The 21987-nt window shown below is 40.5% G+C and overlaps 1 protein-coding gene across 1 annotated transcript; it reads right to left on the bottom strand.

Moving 5' to 3' along the window:
- Positions 1-14747: 14747 nt before the first annotated feature.
- mapk12b (mitogen-activated protein kinase 12b) lies at positions 14748-21030 on the bottom strand (the record flags this gene model as incomplete). Its single annotated transcript, XM_080050678.1, has 12 exons — positions 14748-14851; positions 15461-15634; positions 15730-15808; positions 16221-16300; positions 16939-17010; positions 17701-17815; positions 17909-17956; positions 18551-18580; positions 19173-19284; positions 19378-19436; positions 19544-19673; positions 20912-21030. The coding sequence occupies 12 exons, from the start codon at positions 21028-21030 to the stop codon at positions 14787-14789; spliced, it is 1083 nt and encodes a 360-aa protein (XP_079906804.1). The 3' UTR covers positions 14748-14786.
- Between the last annotated feature and the right edge of the window lie 957 nt (positions 21031-21987).

Here is a 21987-nt window from a genome sequence, read left to right as displayed (position 1 = left end):
GTCTAAATGCACTCAAACTTCTAAGAACAGCCCCACCTGAGACACTGAGCGTCTCGTTGACGGTGGCTGTCTTCCTGGTCACTGTGTTGTGTGCCTGGCAGCTGAGGGCCTCTCTGGAAACATGGCGGCTCACAGTGATGTCGATGGCGCTCCCCGTCACAGTGTTTCCATACAGGGTCCATGTGAAGCTGCAGGCAGGGCTGCACTCTGCTGAGCACGTGAAGCTAGCCGTCACCCCGATTTCAAGAGCACCGGGTCCTGAAATGATCACGTTCTTTGGTCCATCTGCAAGAGAAGAGTCACAAATATATGTCTATAAGGTCATTTTGCTAAATCCTACTTAAAAGGTGGGGTCAGCGACTCTGGAGGACGCTTGTTGTTAAAATGACTCTGTCAAAATCAGTGAATATCTCCTCATGCTCCACTACCTCCATTAAATCCAGTTTTAATACATAGCCTATGCTCTGTAAACGGGCCTGTTGCTAGTTGTGCTCCCTTTGTTTACGTGGCACTTTTACTACGTGGCTAGGTCATTCTTTATTAAGTGCACTTGTGCATATTGTTTGGCAAGAAAATGGGAATACATCATTGAAAGAGATGAGCCTTGTGGAATTACTCAAATTCACAATCTGTTGGTCCTTTTCTCTATACCTGTCTAAACTTGTTCGAGGTCACAAAGAGGTTGGCAGCAGTCCCAGCATGCATTGTGCTAAAGGCGGGAAAACACCCCAGTCAAGAGGCCAGTCCATCACAGTCGCTTGAGAAAATACAGCCGTTCAAAAGTCTCAATGATAAAAAACTTAACCAAATGATATCTGTGTGCTCCACTGGGCACAGGGCCCTTTGCTGATCAGAGAAAGAAGCAGTTTGCTCTGATTACACGTCTCAACATCCACACCAGTGAGGGTCTGCAGTGAGCATGTAAGCTGTAGTATGTACAATAGTAAAAAGACAGAGTAGGTAGAGAGTAGTTGTTCAAATGACTTTCTGTCAAAATCAGTGAATATCTGCTTATGCTCCACTACCTGTCCAAACTGGTACCAAGGCACTTTTACAGAGCCTTGGCTTTGAATTCACACTTGATTTCTTTTCAGCGCAAACACAGCAGTAGCCTACAGTATAGGTAACGGATCATGATGAGAAATTGACTGATTTTGACAACAACCATTCTCCAAAATCGCTGACTCCACCTTTAACCCTATTACAGATCCAGATATATTAGAGAGGTTCATCAGCCTCACCCTTTTAAAAGGAATACTTCAACCCATCTGCTTACCAGAAACCACCGCTGTGGTCTCATTCATTCTGCCAAGGTAAACATTTGGTCTTTTTGTTTAATCTGTAGAATCCTGCTGTCTAAAGTGAGTACCTGGCACCCCTTCATAGTGACAAGACCCCAATGAGTCACTGCTTCCAGCCAAGAAATAACAGTCTCTGACACAGCCTTTGCAGGAAAGAAGCCCTGACAGCCCATTGAGGACAGTATGACTTGGCATTTTGTGATTGCTTAAAGGTGGAGTGATTCTTGTTGTCAAAACCAGTGAATAGCCTACAGGTAGCTGACCGTGAGGAGATATTCACTGATTGCCACGCTTGAGGTCACCTATTGTGGTAGCTTGTGTTATTGTGGTAGCCTATAGCTTGTAAAAATGAGAATGTGTAACCCTCCTTCCCTCTTTAAATATTTTGAAGCCATTAGCTAACTGTAGGAACTTGACAAAGTAATGAATACATTTCTTCCTCCCAAGTCCACTTCTTTAATATGTTGGATACCACACTGACCCACTGCATAACAATGTGATTTTCATGATCCTGGTACGGTGGCAAAGAACGGTCAACACAACTGCAAAAAGCAACAGCACAACTACAAAAGACACAACCTGAATGCAAAAGCGAATGTTGTGGCTTATTTTGTATTTGTGGCTTCTTCTGACTGTTGTTTGCTGTGGCTCTGCAGTTGTGTTGACCCTTCTGGGCCACCATACCCTGGTATACTAGTAGCTGCATGAGGTATGGCAGTCAGCTGAGCAGGTGAAGTTGGCTGTAACCCCTGGAGTCAGAAAGGCTGGACCGCTGATTTGTATATTTAATGGTTTGGCTGAAAATATGGAAAACAGATCTGGTCAAAGGTTTTGCTTAAAAAGAAGAAGAAAAAAACTATGAGCTCCGATAAAGAAAGTACCTATAATTTGCAGTGTCTTTTGGGCAGTGAACGATGCTCCCGTATCAGGAAAAAAAACTACATTTGAACAGATTTATTTGTAAGTAGAACTTTATCAAGTTTTGATTATTTTATGAACAATCAATGATTTCACTGAACAACAAAAAGATGAATGTTGAGTAAAATATTACTGTCTGACCCCACCCATTCAATAAATTAAGTAAATTGCCCCCCATGTGATGGAGGAATGCACAGTGCATGTAGGGGGCGTGGCCTCAGTACCCCTGCAGTAGGATGTGTGCTATGTGCAACTTGCTAAGTGTACTTGCATGAAATCTGGTTGTTTTAGTCAAGATTATGCTAAAATATATTTTCCCCAACTATATTTAAAATCACTGTTTAAGCCTCTGTAAACCTGGTCTAGTAAAAATCAATATATGATATCAAGTTGGGTGTCTCAATAGGCTTTAAAAAAATCTGATTTGAAGTTAAATGTTCATAAATATTATAAAACATAGTTGAAAAAACTGCTTTTTACAGTCTAGAACGTTTGCCAGGACTGAAATAACATAGTTAGAAGGATTTAGTGCATTTGGTTTGCTTTAAATTTAGTAAATTCCCGTTAATTCCCAAAATTCCTGCTAATTCCTATAAATTCCCGTTAATTCCCATGGAAAGTTTCCAACTTTGAAAATTCCCGAAATTTTGCAACCTTAAGTCGGAATAACAAATATTTTGTGGCTTTTTGGCTTTCATTGGATAGGTAAGAGGCAAAGAGGAAACACAGGAAAAGAGATGGGGGTTTGATATGCGACCAAGGTAACTTCCTAGGAACAAACCAGCAACATTTACCACTCATCTACTAAGGCCCTCCAAGCTGCACATGCATTTACATTACACTTCAGATGTATTGCAAATGATTGTACCTTTGCACCCAGGGGAATGTGTCATACGTACTTTCAGACATTTGAGTCGTACAACTTATTTTGATAACTAATTCACATTCAATAGACATCTTTGCGATATTTTTATGGTGTGGCCTGACTAGTTGCCATTGTAAGGGGCTGACCACCAAAAAGCTTGGTCATCAGGTTTTGGTGGTTTGCCCTGGCAGATGTGAAATTGATCTTTCTTGATGGACAGGAGCTAGAATCAGTTGGATGGGTCAATAGATAGCTGAAGTGGTTTGGGCACCTGGCCATGATACTTCCTGAACACCTACCCGTGGAGGTAATTAGGAATGTCCAATTGAGGAGGCCATATTACATCTGGCTTATAAATGCCATGGGTTCCGACAGAAATAACTATAACACGTGACTGTTGAGAGCCTGTCCCCAGCTGCCTTGCTTAACCCTGACACAAACTGAGATAAGTAGCAGAAGATTAGTGGCTGGATGATCACCGGATACACTAGTCACTAGTTACAAATGCCATAATTAGCAGCACAAAAAATGTCAAAGTCAATTTCAACCAGTGAAGTGTTCACAAGTAAGGTATATCAATATCATCTCATTTGAAAAGGTAGAATACTTGATATCAGTCTTCGCTTAAGACAAAAATGGTTCTTAGCTACTACTAAATAGCAGAACTGTTCTCTCAACTTTCCCTGGTCCCTTTCTCTAACCTGTTGGACACCACTGCCTCTCAACATAATGAGGTGATTGTGATGACCCTAGCATACTCACAGACTACTTGCATCTGGTAGCCAACAGACTGGATGGTGACCCCTGCCTCTGCCACCACACATTGATATGAACCATCATCGGCCTGCAGCAGAGGACTGAAGGTCATGGTGGTGTTGTCGGAGGAGAAGCGCAGCCTTTCAGATGCTGGCAGTGGCCGCTTGTCCTTGAGCCAAATGATGGAGTCTGGGTTGTGAGAGCCAGCACACTGCAGTGAGAAAACCTTCCCGGCCACTGGCAGGGCCTGAGAGGTGGGATGCACTGAAATGGGATCTTTAAAGAGAGACCATTGAAAAGACATGATATGATTAGTTTCTTCAACCTGATACAATGGCTGCGTCATTATTTACTATCTAGTATGGTAGAATAAAGATTTAGGATGTCCCGATTCTTGTGGCCAGATTCAGTATGGTTAGAAGATACTAGTGTTGAAAACAGCATCTAATTTTGGCGATTCTGACCCACAATCCAGTGCGCACCTGAAGTGACGTCACATCGACGGAGCCTCCATATGAAAACAAACAGGGATGCGACGGTTATAAAAGCAAGAGGCAAGATCAAGGCGCAATGTTATAATGAAATAAATTGTCCCAATTGTAAGCCTACTGCATCCGAACTAGATTATTTTTATGGTCGGATATAGTATGTAAAGCAGAAAAAAGAAAGAGTATGCGATTCGGAACGCAGGGAATTTGTTTTATTCATAAATCAGGTGGGAGCAACATGACAGACTCACCAAAGACAGACAGGTTCTTGGTGGTGGTGAGAGTGGCGTTCAATCCAGGGTTAGTTACCTCACAGGTCAGAGGCTCAACTTTAGACAAGTCAGTGATTGTGATCTCCATGTGACTGGCAAACTGTTTCTCTGTCCCCTGACGGAAGACGGTTATCTGGATTTGGTCTCCCACAAAGGTCTTCCCCATGTACTTCCATTTAATGGTGCAGGTTGGTGTGCAGGTGACCTGGCATATGAATGTGTATTTTTGTCCCATGGTCACTGTGCTGTCACCGACAATACTAATGTCCTTTATACCTTATAAAGAAGTTGAGAAAAAAAAATTAAGGTTTGAATGTATCGGGCTCTTTTCACGGCTAGGCTACATAAGAACATGAATGCATCGAAATGTGTCGACGACAATCTCCTAATTTGGTCGCTTTAAGACATCCGCAAATTTTGAATGGGAGCGGTTGGAATGAGATCATTGATTTTTTTTTTATTATATTATTTCTCCAAGAATGAGATTAAGCAGAATTATATAGCGTTTTTTCTTTGTACATTGTGGACAGCTGCATTCTACTGCTGATTAATATAATTTTTATTCTGTAAGAGAAAAATCTTTTCTTTCAAAATGTTATAAACTTGGCTTTAATCTCAGGCTATAAAATGTAGCATATTGGCAATCAAAGAACAGACATGCAGTCCAAATGTAATTAGAGCTGAGTCTCAAAAAGAACACATTTTGAATTTAAAACACAATGTTACATGCAAGTAAATCAAAAAAAAATGTAGCTTTTTGTTAAACTTGGTTGGTTGGTAATTCCCAATGGAGGTTAATTTTTGTCCACTTACTTGCCACATATAGAAGCTGGGTTGTAGAGATGAAGAGACCTGAGACGTTGTTCTTAGCCTCACAGATAAGAGTTTCAGAGGTGACAGTGCTCAGAGGTGGGGTGACTGAAATGGTGTTGCCTTCTGCAGTGCTGTACTGCTTCTCGTCCAAGAACACTCTCCATGAGTAGATGCAGGAGGGGTAACATTCAGCTGAGCAGGTGTAGACCGATGCAGCACCGATAGTCAGTGTGGGCGGGCCACTGATCTGTATGTTTGATGGCCCCGCTGAAAAAAAGTTTGAAAATAGATATGGTTGAACCAAGTGCTGCTAAGCGAATTAATTGCATTTTAAAAGGTGGAGTCAGCCATTCTGGAGAACGCGTGTTGTCAAGATCACAAAATTTGTATATTACTCCTCACGATCCACTGTCCTGTGTGTGTGCGCTGAAAACAGGCTTGTTGCTAGCTACGGTAGGCCCCCTTTGTTAACATGGGCCTACTCTTTTTTTTGCATACCAGTATACAGAGCCTAGGATGTGTATTAACGCCAGATTTATATTTTAGAGTACACACAGTTCGTACAGGTAGAGGATTGTGAGGAGATTTTGACAAAGGTGATATTGACATCAAGCTTTTTCCAGAATCGCTGACTGCACCTTTAATTGTTTTTGGTCATTCATACCTGTCACTGGCAGCGTCTTCTGGACAGTGAGGTTCTTCCCTGATGTGGGGTTGACTGCTGTGCATGTCAGGGTCTGTGCTGGCTCAATGTGCAGGAGGTGCAGGTGCAGATCAGGCCCCTCAGAGGTGACATTACCCCTGGTCCAGCGGTACTGACAGCTGGGGTAGCAGTAAGCGAAGCACTGGAAGTCATAAGCAATTCCAACTGTCAATGTGCTGACTCCATTGATCACCACTTCGGACGGCCCGTCTGCAGGAAGAGGTTTATACATTGGTTTCAATTGAAGAAGATTCAGCTCATAAGGAAATTGAAGCATAACAATCCAGACGACATACAGAAAGAGCAATTGAGGATACAAATATTCTTACCTGAGAATCCCCTTACGGTTCTTCTCTGCTCAGTTTCACTGGCAGAAAGGTCTTAGATACAAGAAAAGATAATAAATGAATGAGTTTTTGACAGCTCATACAACACTGCACATCAACATAATCAAATCAAATAATTTTTTTTTTTTTGTGATAGATAATACATCTGAAAAATGCAAGTACGAAAACCCAGCGGGGCATCCTCTTACCTGCCAGGCAGGTGAGCAGCAGCGACAGCAGCAGCAGACAGGCCGAGTGATGAGCCATGGTGGTGCATTATGTCTGAACTATTTCGCTCCACACTCTTATAACTCAGAAGGAAACAGGCCTTGCCCACTGTTATCACCTGCTCACGCGAAACACAGACAAAAAAATTAGCCTATGTTCCTGGCAAAGGAGTGGAACAAGCTGGTTATCAGCTAGGCTTATTCTCCGCTGAGGGTGTGCATACATGCTGCCGACGTGCTGTGTGGTTTTGTCTTCTGCAGCTTGTAATTGTTTCTATTGTACCTGCGGAGTTAATCCAGGTCAGACATTGTGGTTCTCTTCTTTTCATATCAGCCTGTGGTTGCAGATGTATAGATGCTAAACTTGATTGATCACAGCGTCTTGATAGAATACAACTAGAGCTGTCTGCAAGATCTGATATGTTTATACCTCTACTATACAGTGTGTTCTCATTGTGGGAAGCCAAAGTGTTTGATTTTGATGTTGTGTTGTTTAGACTAAGCCTAAATCAAATAGTGTACAAAGCACTTTTCCGTCTTCTTCTCACCTGCTAAGAAACACATTGAGTTTACTGATGCCACAGAAAATTGTAGCCATCACTATTTTAGGTTTTTCCTCAAAACTATATTTTGGATGCATTTCATCTCTAGACTGTTATGTATGTTCCATTGGAACTGTAATATATTGTTGAAAGATTTTGCAAAAAATAAAAAAAAATAAAAAATCAACCTTTATTTTTCCGGTTGTGAAGACAAACTTTCAAGTAAGGAAGAAAGCAGTGGCTTAACTACACATCCAACAGTCTCACACAACCAAATTAGTGGTAACTTGTGCTTTCCTGGCCACATGATGAACTTCAGTCCAAGGGAGCAAAATGGCGACACTGAGAACCAAAAAAAAAAGGATTTACGAATTGTTATTTTATGAGATTGAAAGTCGTCACATTATGAGAATAAAGTGTTAGTTTTAGGCTGTGTGTTGTTTAGAGAAAAATATCAGTAATCTTTTCCTCTGCATTATATGAAGAACATGGAGCATATTGTGTGTAGTTGTACTGTACAGAGCGTTTCGCAAATAAGGAAATAGCATATAGGCCTACTTAATCTGTTGGCCCATAATGCACCAGGGGATCATGGGCCTGCGTATCAGGAATGAAAAAAAATTAGATGAGATGAATGAGGACTTTGAAAAGAATGTGCAAGAAACTGTGTCTGTTCAGAAGATAGAATGACACGAGATTAGAGGAAATTGTCTCTTTTGTGGAGAAAGAGGGTTATTTTACTGTATTGTTTTCCCCCCGTGAAATTTTGACTTTCTTCTCATAATATTACGACTTTTATTCTCGCATAACAACTTTTAATCTTGTATTAATAATACTCCGTCGTATTGGAGTGATAAATAGGGCATCTTTTTAATTTTGTTGTTTCAGGAAAAGAACAGGCCTCAGTGAAGTACTTACTGACTGATATGAACCTTGGGTGTGTCGTTTACCCGTCAATGCTATTTGCCAATATTAGATGAGTATTGAACTGACCTACCATTTCAATTGAACACAAGTCAAGAGTGGTAGAGTGATTACATGCAGTTATCCCACATTAAAAAGATATGTGCGTTTGTGTGTGTGTGTGTGTGTGTGTGTGTGTGTGTGTGTGTGTGTGTGTGTGTGTGTGTGTGTGTGTGTGTGTGTGTGTGCGCGTCCATGCATCTGTGTTTGTGTGTGTGAGTGAGACAACTTCAATATAGGCTCCCTACTGTAGGTAGCTTTGACTTGGAGATGCAGTGGTTTTTGGAAGGCCTGTCTTATGTCAAGTGTGCGCCAAAACACATTGAAAACCACAGCATCAGACAGCAGCACTGAGTGAGCCATTCTCTTTACCTTACCATTCTAATTTGTTAAACCTATTAAACGCATAGGTGGTGTACTGTCACCATCCAACCTGTAGGTGGAGTCAAGGTAAAGTAAGGTTGCGTTCCGAATCGCATACTCTTTCTTTTTTCTATTCTACATACTACATCCGACGATAAAAATAATCTAGTTAGGATGCAGTAGGCATACTGTTGGGACATACTTTTCTCTCTTATTTCATCATAACATTGCGCCTTGATCTTGCCTCTTGCTTTTATATCCGTCGCATCCCCGTTTGTTTTCATATGGAGGCTTCGTCGATGTTACGTCACTTCACGTGCGCATTGGATTGTGGGTCAGAATCGCCCAAATAGGATGCACTTTTCAACACTAACAATCTTGGCCGCATGAAGTAGGACATCCGGGTACTTCTAACCATCCTAAATCTGGCCACATGAATCGGGACATCCTAAATCTTTTTTCTACATACTATATAGTAGAAAGTATGCGATTCGGAACGCAACCTAAGTTTGATCCTCAACTTTATGGTTTATATTATCCCCCTTTAGACACAAACACACACACACACACACAACCACCAACACACACACACAAAACCTGAGTAGAAGTGTGACTGAAAACACCTGTGCCCGGTCCTCAAGTAGGCTATGGAAATCACTGCATTGACATATTTGATTTACTTAGGTCTTTATTGCAAGTTTGAGATGGTGTGCTTTGTACATATGGGTATATAAAGTGTGTTTTATTTATGTATAGAAATAAAAATTTTAAACCTTTAAAATGTATCATGGTTGAAGAATCTTACATGTGTCCTCACGAGTTAACACATTCACATTGCATGTAAACACTCCCTCCTGCAGTTTGATGTCTAAGTGCTTCTCCACTTCTCCCACTCCAAAACACAAACAGAGTTCAGCCCACCGTCAACATGGAAGACAAATGGACAGGGATAGAATGCAGCTGTGATCACAGATATATGAGTCATTTATTTTCCACTCGGTAAACCTGCTTTCTTCATTATGAATTCAATCCAAGGAGCACAGACAGAGAGACAGAGACAAACAGAGAAAATAGTTTTGTGATGGTAAGAACAAAAGGTGTGTGCTTTCTATCACAACTAAAATAATTGAACAGCATGATCAGAAATACAATTAATAATAATGGAATAGGAATATGTTATAGATAAAAAATATATATACAAAATTAAGAGTAAAATTATAAAAGCTACCGAAAAAACAACATCAGTGCAACAGTCAGCGAGCCTCACCAGGCTGTGTGCGTTGGGCTCACAGTGTGAAGACAGCAGAAATGCTTAAAGCCAGCAACAACAAAGCTAAGGTCTCTTCAGGGTGAGTGGACAGGTTGCGATTTAACCCTTTACACAAGAAAAAAAGAAACAAATACAGTGTCAAATAACAGTAGACTGTGTTAATTACATAGTAAGATTATGCATTTTTTGTTCAATGGTTTACCTGCTATGCGTACGTGTTTTATGGCTATAGCCGTCTTCCTTGAAGCAGTGTTTTGTGCCTCACACTTGACAGTGACGGATTGGAGCGGCTCATCCACAGTCATCTCCACCACGTTGCCTCTTATGGTCTGATTGTCCACAGACGACACGTAGCGACAGGAAGGCAGACACTCTGCACTGCACACATACTGGTACTTTACTGACAGCTCTACCACGTCTGGGCCTTTGATCTCAACCTGAGAGGGACCGGCTGAAAGGCAGACAGTGAGGATAGATCATCATTAGTATTGAGAACAAGCTCATGGTCTGCACTTGATTAAAAAGGCAATCAGACAACTCTTTCAATATGATGTTGTTACATAAGTTGTTTCCAAAGTGAAAATCATGGAAATGTGAGGATTTTTTGTAAAAACTCGATATATTCACAAATAATAACAGCTCAGTTCTATTCTAATGCTTATTCAGACAATATATATAATATAAGATAAGACAATTTAACAGAGAAGGTTTGCTCTCCAGGTTTAGGACCTTTCACCCCTAGAGTAAATCCAGTCAAACTCTTGACTTACATATCACTGCTATGTTTCGAACATTAGTCACAAACAGCCCAGACACTTTATTGGTGGCTTTGCAGATGAGAACTTTGGAGTTGTCTGTCTCCTGAGGGGTGATGGAGATAACATTCCCTTGACCACTGATCCATGGGCCTTTATCTGTCTTCCAGGCATAGATGCAAGATGGCCGACAGTAGGCATGGCAGCTGTAGGTGTGGCCTACGGTTGGATTCATCTGATCAGGGCCTGTGATGGAAACGTTGGCGGGTCCAGCTAATGTCAGAAAGACAGGTATATGATATGAGTCATTAGAGGGGAAAGACATTCACAAAGCACAGCAGTTATGAATATAGAGGCAAATTATTCTGATAAACATGCTAGAGAATGCGTCATACACCCACCATAACAATATCTACTTTAACAGCTATGACTATACCTAACACTTGTATTTGCTTTGTTGCCATTGAAGTCTGCTTTGTCTCGTCATCCGTGGCTGTACATTTAACAGTTAGGTTATCCACCCAGCTGTTAACAGTGAAGTCTAGCACATTGCCCTGACCCTGGGCACTCTGCCCATCCAGTGACATGGAGTAGGTACAGGCAGGGCAGTCGGCCTCACACTCAACACTGCTGGGCACGCCCATAGTCACGTAGTCCGGACCCACAATTTTACAGTTGATTTTCCGTCCCTCTGAAAAAGTCAATAGTTACAATTTACTTGGATCTTTAGGATGATGTAGAAAGTACTTTTAACATATAGCTTTAATTTTTATTTGGATGTAAAATGACCTACCCATGTCGTTGTCATCTAGTTCATGGCTCTCTCCATCTGTAGACAGTACTGGCTGAAGGCCTACACAGTCAATGAAACATACTGTAGTTCAGTGTTAGGGTGTTATTTGGTATTAAGCATCAGAGGTTGAAAGCTACACAATCTTATCTGCTAATATAGAGTGTGAAATGGTTGAAATGGCTCAGGCGATCTTAATTTTCTTTTTTCTTTTCTTTTTTTTAACTGTTGGATATCTTGAGGAATTTAATTATCCGGCACTGGTGAATGAAGTTCTTAACTTAAAGCTAGGCTACGTAACTTTTAGAAGAAGTAATGAATGTTTCACAAATGAAATGTTAAATTCATAAAGCACTTTTATCCAGTTTATATTATTTATATATTAAAGCATTTAGCTTTTTCTGGCATGACTCACAGCTTATTTTGGCTAATGTTAGCTTGTTATATACTGTATTAACTGGGTATTAACTTACCCATTTAATATATTAAAGAATTTTGCTGGTACGGCATTGCTTGTTCTGGCATGACTAAATGGCTTATTTTGGCTAATGTTGGCTTATTCTAGCAAATTTCACATGCTGTGTAACTGACATTATTGAGTCAGCTTGCCAACTTAATAACTCTTCTTTATTTGGACTATCATTAGATTATGTTTGAACTTTTACCATTATCACAAAATTGTCACTTGTGGATAGTGGCCGCTTATTGGCAAGGCAAGTTTATTTATATTGCACAATTCAGACACAAGGCAATTCAAAGTGCGTATTAGCAAATGTTACGTATACCCACAGCGGGTCATCCCAATGTTCCCAGAGCTCAAGGTTCCCATATTTATATGTCATATTTGTGGATAAAATACAGTTGTAAAGTAAACAGAAGTGAATTGATATTCATGATACATTCATTATGTGTTAACTTTACCGGATTGATTCATATCCATACCACTGGCTTGAGTTATGTTGTGCTGATATACTATACAGTATATCACTGTTTTTAAATAGTTTGCCCTTTCAGTCCACATCGTACAAGGAAGCTAGCAACAAAAATGTCAATCCGGCTATGTGGACTATTTTCCCCCACATGTTATTATTATCATCCCATTGAGCAGGGGATCACTGAGCTTCCCAGGCTCACAGTACACATTAGAATCAATGCAACCAAGTACAAGCAGCAAGTTAGATGTGAAGATGCAGATTTGCTTCATATCTTACAGTAAACGCTAACACCTTTGTATGTGATATCGTATTAAATAAAGCTACAATATTTACTAGAGGTAGGCTATTACTAAGTAAGTAGAAATGGAAAAAGTCAAACTAAGTACAGTTGTACATGTGCCACAAGATTGTACTGGAATTCAGGTCTTTCAAATGTATAATAGGTGATAAACACTCTGTACATTTATTATAGGTAAGAAAGTAGTTTTCTTTAAATACATTTTTCCCAATACCTATTGGTATCAGTAGCACTCACACACACACTATGCCAAAAAAAACCCATCTCATCACAACTGTAACTTCAATTCTCTGCTCGTATTTTTTGTCAAAAGGAGAAACCCTTGTTTTACCTGACACAAAGAGCAGAATCAAAAGTCTGCTGAGAGGCGAGTGTCCTCTGTTTTGTTGTTTGGAGATGTAGTTATAATCCATTGTCCTGAGAAGACCTGAAGTGTACAGCCAGCACCAGGAAATAGACTGCGTTGTCGGTCAGTCAACGTCAGCAGGCAAACAGCTCTTATCGTCGGGTGTTGAGAAGAAACGTATCTGCCTTCTTAGTCACTGATTAAAAATGTATTTCTGTTCATCGGCAGATCAAAGCCAGCTAAATACGACACACATTGGTAGTACAGAGGTCACCCCTGAGTGATTTACAGGTTTTTCTTCAGCAACGATCAAAACAATTTCATAATATTGACAAGTGAATCTAGCCTCAGTTTTCCATATGAGTGGAAGATTACAGAGTAGCAGTGCTCCCTTCTTTGGACTAATGGCTTACAGCTAGTGAATGGGAGTGTTTTGGATATTGTAGGATGGATTAATGACTTGGAGACTGGCCCATAGTAGGGAACTGTCACAGGTCCCATCACTCTCAAAGGGAATAGGTCACAAACAAATAAGGAATCTCATAACGGTAAACAAAATATATAACATGGTATCACCATAAATGTGTTACAGATTAAAGGCCCAAAATAGAATTGGCCTTTTGGTTGGCTATGTTTAACCTACAACGTCCAACATATTTAACTTGGATTACATGGACTACTGCCTGGGGTCCCTGGAGACCCCAAGAATAAACTACTGAACAGCCATCCCAGCAAAATGTATATTCTCAAAACATGAGTTATGCCATCTATGAAAAAAAACTGATTATTATTTTAGGAAAGTTAAATTTGTGATATTGTGTTAAATGAAAATATATGCTTCTCTTTCACAGAAATTGTAGCGTTCATCTCAATAGTATACATCCACTTTTCTTCTTGAAAAGCTTGTTTACCATCCTTTGATTCTGGCATTATTTAGTGTTCAGTCATTGCAGTAAAGATCCATTTATGTTATATTTTTAAGTAAAATATTCAAAATAAACCCACAGTAATTTAAACTTCCAACATTTAGAAAATAGATTTGTGTCTATGTCTTGGTATGACACCCTCAAAATAAGGTTTGAATTGATATGATTCATATTTACATGTTTTTCAATATATACAAAATGTAAATTGACTGGTGTTTACTTAGAGCTATATGAACAGCACACACACTACATGCAATTATAGCACATACTTTAGCACATGCTATGCTAAGGGCCTATACTGGCATGTGACAGGAGGAGCAAACATTACACTGTCTGCTGCATCTCTGTGTCTGTCTCTTTCAAAATGACTGACAAAGTTCCCCTAACCCCCCTGATGGTGTGTGAGACTTTAAATCAGGACCCATGGCAAACATAAACTAAATAAATAGTTCTATCTATTAAAAGTGCCAAGGATAAATTGTTTTGTGGCACCTGCAGTGGTTAATAATTAGTTAATTGGTGTTACAACATTATGCACTTCATTGTTCACCTCTGTACTGTACAATAGGTGACCTCGCCCTTAGTTTGCCAGAAATGCGCCCCACTATCTGGATAAATGATCAAAATGCAAACAGACCAAAATAAAAACCTGCTGCATAATGGCTAGACTGACTTTAAGGTAAGTGATAACAGTTGACATTAATTTTCTAACAATGTTGTCTATGGATGATTGAGGGAAAAGATCTGGTACGCAGACACACTCAAATGACAACTGAACCTCTTAACAATTGAGAAAAATATATTTATTGAAAGCAAAAATGTCACAAAAAAAACATCCATGACTCCTACACAAACACAAAAGTCATCAAGAAAAAAAACAATCATTTAGGGTGCAGAGGTAATGTGTGTGGGTGTGTGCGCTTGTGCTTTTAAAGTGACGTCTCTCTGGAGTCCCTGGTCGGCCTGAAGGTCAGTATCTCTGTGAAGGTGTGACCTGCACAAACACAACACAGAGGGTTATGCATCAGCCCTTCTATAACATGTCTGGGTCCTAATGTGGTGCATTATTTATTACATCTTAAACGCATCAATTACAATCAAATATCATCAGTGCCCTCCTCTGGCAAACGGCATGTACTGCAACAACACTGGGAGAATGAATTTCCTGCTGCATCACTCTGCCCCCTTTCTGTCAATCTAAATTAGACTGGCCTACCAATTATATATCCATCGCATCCCCAGTTATTTTTCATTCGGAGGCTCCGTCGATGTGACGCCACTTCCGGTGTGCACTGGATTGTGGGTCAGAATCGCCCAAATAGCATATTAATTTCAACACTTACAATCTCGGCCGGATGTAGTAGGCATTTCATTTTACAGCATTCTAAATCTGACCACAGGAATTGGGACATCCTTAATCTTTTTTTTTCTACCATACTAAATAGCAGAAACTATGGGGATTGGAACATAGGGATGGAGTTTTTTTTAGTTTCTTACTAAAACAGCTGCTAGTTATAATTTTCTGTATGTCACTCTGATCGACACACCTTTCACATTACACATGTTACTCTCTTGGCCAAAACATTGTTTATTGCTTTCTTACGTTTCCACTGTTCCAGGGTCAGGTCAGTGTTGTCCATGGTCTGGTCATAGGGCTGGGCCTCAGTCTCCTCCTCTGTGTCTCTGAACTGACTGAAGAAAGGCAGCTCCAAAGCCTCCGATGCACTCACCCTCTGCTCGGGGTCCAGCAGCAGCATCTTCTCCAGCACACAAACCGCTGGGTACCAGATAGACAGTATGTGTGTCAGGGTCAGGGGGTTCAGTGCACTAACAATTTGGTTAACTAGAAGGAAAAGAGAGCTCTATACGTACCATCTGAGCTGGCTTTGGAGAAAATGGAGTGCAAATCTTTTTTGGGCACTTTTGGTAGACTTCTGATGTAGTTTTTGGCCTATAGGGAGAGGAGGCGGAGAGACGGATGATAAAGGTGTGGGTCAGATAGAAGTCAGGTTAAAGACATATTTTAATTACTATATTATATTATCTTCTTTATTTTGATCATTTCATTGAAAGAGATTTTGGATTTTACACCATCATGTTTTGTTTGATTTTACATCATCTGTTAGGTGTTTTTGGACAGTCTCATACTTCTCTGTATGGTGGATACTATGAAAACTCAATGTATTAAGATGCATCGTTTTAACTATGAATTCAAAGTGACCGCAGCCGCTCTCTGCTTTCTTTAAAAGCTTGAGAGAGCAAACGGCAAACGTTTTAACAACCCAGGGAATGTCTCATACAGATATTGCATTATCCGGTGTATCTGTCATATCAGTCAGTCTACAGGGTGCAGTGTGACTTACATCTTGACTCTGGAGCTTCACAACAAAGTCAGCTGTCGGGGTTCCGGTGATCTTCATGATTTCTCTGAGCTGATCCAGGTCTGCCAGTAGCTATGGTCAAGGATTCTCGTTTTATCTTTTAGTTATGAGCGTTCTGGTCAGCTCATAATGCTTAAGTTATCGACATGTACATATAGTAGAAACAGGAAAAATTTCATATTTTTCATTAAAGGTGGAGTCAGCGATTCTGGGGTATATGCATGTTGTCAAAATCACTTTTTCTCAACATCGTTGAATATCTCCTCATGATCTGCTACTTGTCCGTAACTTTGTGTTCATGGAAAAAAAATCCAGTGTTAATACACAGACTAGACTCTGTAAATGGGCATGTTACGAGCTACGGTGGGCCCCCTCTGTTTTCATACCAGTTCACAGAATTTAGGCTGTGTATTAACACCATATTCTTTTTCAGCGCACTCCCACAGTACAGACAGGTAGCGGAAAGCGAGGAGATATACACTGATTGTGACAAAAAGTGATTTTGACAACAAACATTCTCCAGAATGGTGGACTCCACCTTTAATGAAGGATTTCATTGGTTAGTTTAGAAGGACAGCGTGCCAGGATTTGAAACATTTGAAATGAAACAGGTCTTATTTAATCTGACTTTTTTTTTGTATAATGCACAATATATATGCAACACAAAAGCAAGCGAGTGGCAGTAACATGTTAAGGATACGGTCATTCCCTTTGAACAGTGGCTTTCCCAGCAGCATCTCTGCCATGATACAACCTGCCGACCAGATATCCACTGCAACAGAGAGCAAACATTAGTTCAATTTGTCATTATCTTGCTCATGAATCAAGGCTAGGCAAGTTTATTCCAATAGCACAATACAGAAACAAGGCAATTCAAAGTGCTTTACAGGGGCATAAAATACGGATTAGGTAATACAAACAAAGAATAAAAGCAGGCAGACAAATTGGCAGAAACCTTGTATTTCTCGTGCATTGATCGCAGTTTAAAGACGGGTTTTCTTCCATCTCGCATTATTATAGATAATTTGTTTCTCATGCACTGATTGCATTTAACCGACAATGAAAACAGGCGAATAAAGAATTAATACAAATAAAATAAAAATGACAGATTAAAAGGGAAACTGAAAAGTCTTCAGATTTGATTTAAAGGAGCTGAGAGTTGCAGCAGATCTCATGTTTTCTGGGAGTTTGTTCCAGATATGTGGTGCATAAAAACTGAAAGCTGCTTCACTTTGTTTAGTCATAACCCTGGGGACTGTAAGTAGACCTGTCCCAGACGACCTGAGAGCTCTGGACAGTTCATAACGCATCAGCAGATCAGAAATGTATTTTGGACCTAAACCATTCAGTGCTTTGTGGCCAAAATGAATGAGTCACTGTTCCATTTAGATCAAGTCTCAAGTCTCTTTGTCATTTTTCTACCCTCCTGTTGTCACCAAAATGTGAAGGAAGTAATGTTTACCAGTCTGTGTGTAGTGCATCCAGTTGAGGATAACCTCTGGGGCTCTGTACCAGCGTGTCACCACGTAGCCAGTCATCTCTGCGTCGGCCTGTCTAGCCAGGCCAAAGTCCAGGATCTAAAGCAGAAGAAATGCCAAAAACCGTCACGTGAAAATGTGTACATGCATGGGTTGTTCCCATTTAAACAGATGTAAGTAAAGTCATCATACCTTTAGCTCACAGTCCGGGTTGATGGCTAAATTTCCAGGTTTGAGGTCCTAGTGTGGGATAGAAAAATATCAAGAGACAACAGAGATCAAGAGAATGGTTAATTATTTGAAGGTTTTGAGGAAAGAATTAGTTATTTTTTAATGGCTAGAAAATGTCAGTCAGAAAAGGATGAAAGTAAATTAATACATAAACATCATTTTATAATGAAATCCTCCTATTTTAATCCAGAGTTTTGCCTCCTGAGCCAAATTTAAGGATATATGTGAACTAAATATCCCTTAACTTCCATTGGAAAGCTGGAAACGATGTGCTTAATCCTGTAGCCATTCAGATTAAACATATCAGATTTTTATACACATTCTACTGGTTACCAAAATCTTCCCATGCAATTATCTGTGAACTGCGTGTGTGGGGTAAACCCAAAGAGAGATGTATGTATGGACACATGTGGGACAATTCAATAACTAAATCTTAACGGACAGCGGCTCATTCGGTTTAGAGATTTTCTTTGCGAAAACTCCCTGTGTGGGAATCCAGATTAATGGGATTGAGTGGGAAAAAGAGCAACCCCCCCTACCCCACACACACACACACACACACTGCCCAAAATTCATAGTCTGATAGGGTCAAAGGCCACGCACCCTGTGGATGATCCCAGCAGAGTGGATATACTGTGGAGAGAGGAGAGACGGACAACATAATCCACTTTAGCTCAACTCACTGAAACCATAACTGTAATAACATGACTTTATGTGTGGACTAAAGCAGAATTTACTCCTATTTATACCACTTTAGCACATTATCCCTGCGTTCCAAATCTCATACTATTTCTTTTTATATTTTATACACTACAGCTGACCATAACACGATTCTAGATAGCATGCAGTATGCTACAATTGGGACATACTTTTACTTATTTATTTCATCATACTATTGCACCTTGATCTTGACTCTTGCCTTTATATTCTTCGCATCCCCAATTGTTTTCATACAGAGGCACAGTCGATGGTGCGCACTGGATTGTGGGTCAGAATCACTTAAATAGCATGCTGATTTCAATACTAAAAATATCGACCAGATGTAGTTGGCATCCGGGGAATTTTTAAGCATACCAAATCTGACCACAAGAATTGGGACATACCTAAATTCTACAATACTAAATAGCAGAATGCATGGGGATTTGAAAGCAGGGTTTGTATGAATATTACTAGTCAAGGTATAGGTCACACATGCATACTATATACTTGTGGGTTGGTGTGTCACCTTGAGTCCTCTCAGCATCTGATAGATGAGGAACTGCACTCTGTCTTCTGATAACCTCTCCAGCTTGATCAGCTTGCCCAGGTCTGTGCCCATGAACGGCATCACCAGGTAACTGTTAGTGTGGACAGAGGAGATGGGGCAGGTCACTCCTGTTATAGTGTGGTCCAATGGGCCAATTCCATGTTCAGCTCTCAGGGAAACTTACAAGTCACGTAGGCGGTCCAGTGAGATTTCAGCAGTGAAAACATCTAGCAACCCGATGACCTGATCAGGAGAAAACAAAAGGGGAAATTGAGTTTGTTATTTTTTTAGGACCGCATGAAGACGCATTGCTGTCTTTATTAAAACAGGGCTCCCCTCTCCTGTCTTACGTTCTCGTGTTTCATGTGTTTGAGCAGGCGCAGCTCTCTGTAAGCCCGTTTGGCAAAGAGTTTGGACGCAAAGGGCCGGTGTAGTTTCTTGATGGCCACCTGTGAGCCAGCGCGGCGGTCCCATGCTAAACTGAAATAGAATAGAAACAATGATCTCATCATGTCAGGTATATACTGTATAGCCTATATACTGTATTATATTCATATTTATATTGATATATATTTTAAGAAAAAAAAGTTGCACGGGTTAGCCCATTAAAAACTCGAATCGTGCTATCCAAAATTGAAAATGCTCAGCACAGAATCTAGCTGGAACAGTGCTTCATTAAAGGTGCACTATGCAGTTTCTGGGGAGGGGGATTTGTTTTCATTTGAAGAGCTTGCTGTTAGTTTCAACTACCCTACATGTTATCCTTAGTTCTGAAGAATTATATCATTATAGATAAAAAAAAATTATCTGGACTAGATGTAAGAGTAGAATATGTTTGTAATCAAAACTGTGGGCCAGGTTACTGGAAACAACAACAGTGAAGCGCTGCATTCGAGTAGCTTTCTAACTTCAAACAGTGTTCCAAGGATCCAATTTTCCCGGGAGGAAAGTGTGTTTATTCACTTATGAGAATATACCTTAATTAGAAAAAAGCTCACTTCTCAGACACACCAAAACTTACATAGTGCACCTTTAATGATATTAATTAAACCCCTCTCTGTCTTGCAATTAAAAGTTACTCTGCCGCTGTGAAATAAGGGGGAGGGGAGTGGATTCTGATTGAAGACAGAGTAGTGATGCCTTGACTGAATTCTATGCATTTAGCTAGGGCTCTTTGACTACCTACAACAATGAGCCTGGGGGGTTGATTTCTTTGTTGACCCTCATCCACACAACACAATGCAGAGGGAGGCCCTGAGCCAGCTGTGCACAGACTACAGACCAAAAGAGCTCTCACACAGGCAGTAGTGCTGCTGCATGGATACTAAAGTAGGCTAGATTTAAGTAGAAGTAAAGAATAAAGTAAAGCAAAGAGGTACAAATATATATATACAGTATATAAGGGACAATATGTGATGATTAACAAAAACAACATCTGCATTAGCCTGCATTCTGTACCAATGGTGCTATTGATCTAAAAAAAACGGTTTAGCCTTAAACAATTGCAAAAGTTACTGTAGATCTAATTAGTAACTTCCACACGTCTCTTAGAACTGAACATCCCCCACAGACATGAAAATATGATTCTGAATGAGAATGCTTTTTTAAATTTATTCCATTGAAAATGACATTTAAATTACAGAGTCCGACCTCAATCAGCTGATAACCAACGTCAATCAACAACACTTCCTTTAGCTGTAAAGTTTCCCTCAACTTACCACACAGTCCCGTAGGCTCCTGTTCCGACCTGCTTCAGGTCCCGGTACCTCTCCGGAACCTCCCAGGCTGTTCTGTTCACCTCCTGCCGGTAGTATCCTGTCCTAGGCCGAAGAGCCATAGTCTAGGCTGTGGGTCCGCTCCGTCCTCTCATGTGAACACACTCACTGAGATGGATCGGTGTTTTTATAAAAATACGCCCCAGAGGCACAGTCCGTCTGTCCCGCTGAGAAGAGTTTGTTGGGGCGCAAATTCCTCCAAAGTAACCGGCGGACCACTTGTGCGCTTTGCGGGGTCGCTCTGTTATTACACCCCCTCCCCCCCCCAACCACCACCACCACCACCACCACACACACACACACACACACACACACACACACACACACACACACACACACACACACACACACACACACACACACACACACACACACACACACACACACACACACACACACACACACACACACACACACACACACACACACACACACACACACATTGTTAGTCATGGCTTCTGGTCGCCCAGGGCAGTCTCTGGGTGTGTCTACAATGTGGAGATAAAAGCCACAAAAACATCTGCCCACCCTAATCTTATAGCACACATATGCTGGATGTAAGACGCCTGTGGGGGCATGTTGAACTTCAGAGTTTGCAAACTAGCCTGTAACCACATCCATGATCCTCATTGAGTCTCATGAAGAAAATTAATATTTGCCTTGTTTTTGATCGATTAGAGAATATTTCTTTGCTGACTTTTATTCTAAGGCTAGTTACAGACCTAGTGGTAGGCTATACTACACGTCGTACTTTAAAGCAACACCTTTTTATATAAATTAATGTCGGTTACATTCAAGCCGACCCCCAAACAAGTTGACACAAAGTTGATTGAGCCTATCAGCTCCACAAAACTCTCTCTGTATTTCTCAGTATGGCAGCGTTTACAAATTGGTGTTGCTCCCTGGCACTGGCGCAGGAGCTCAGAAAAAATCCAAAGAAGAGCCCAAGAAATGTTTCAGTTGTTGAATCTCATGCTAAGAAAAAACCTTAACTCATGTTGATGTGCCGACAGTGTTGT

This window comes from Ammodytes marinus (genome assembly GCF_949987685.1).
Source record: "Ammodytes marinus genome assembly, chromosome: 22".
Classification (NCBI taxonomy): Eukaryota; Metazoa; Chordata; class Actinopteri; order Uranoscopiformes; family Ammodytidae; genus Ammodytes; species Ammodytes marinus.
Note: the sequence above shows the minus strand (reverse complement) of the source record. Positions and strands in the feature narration are given on the sequence as shown.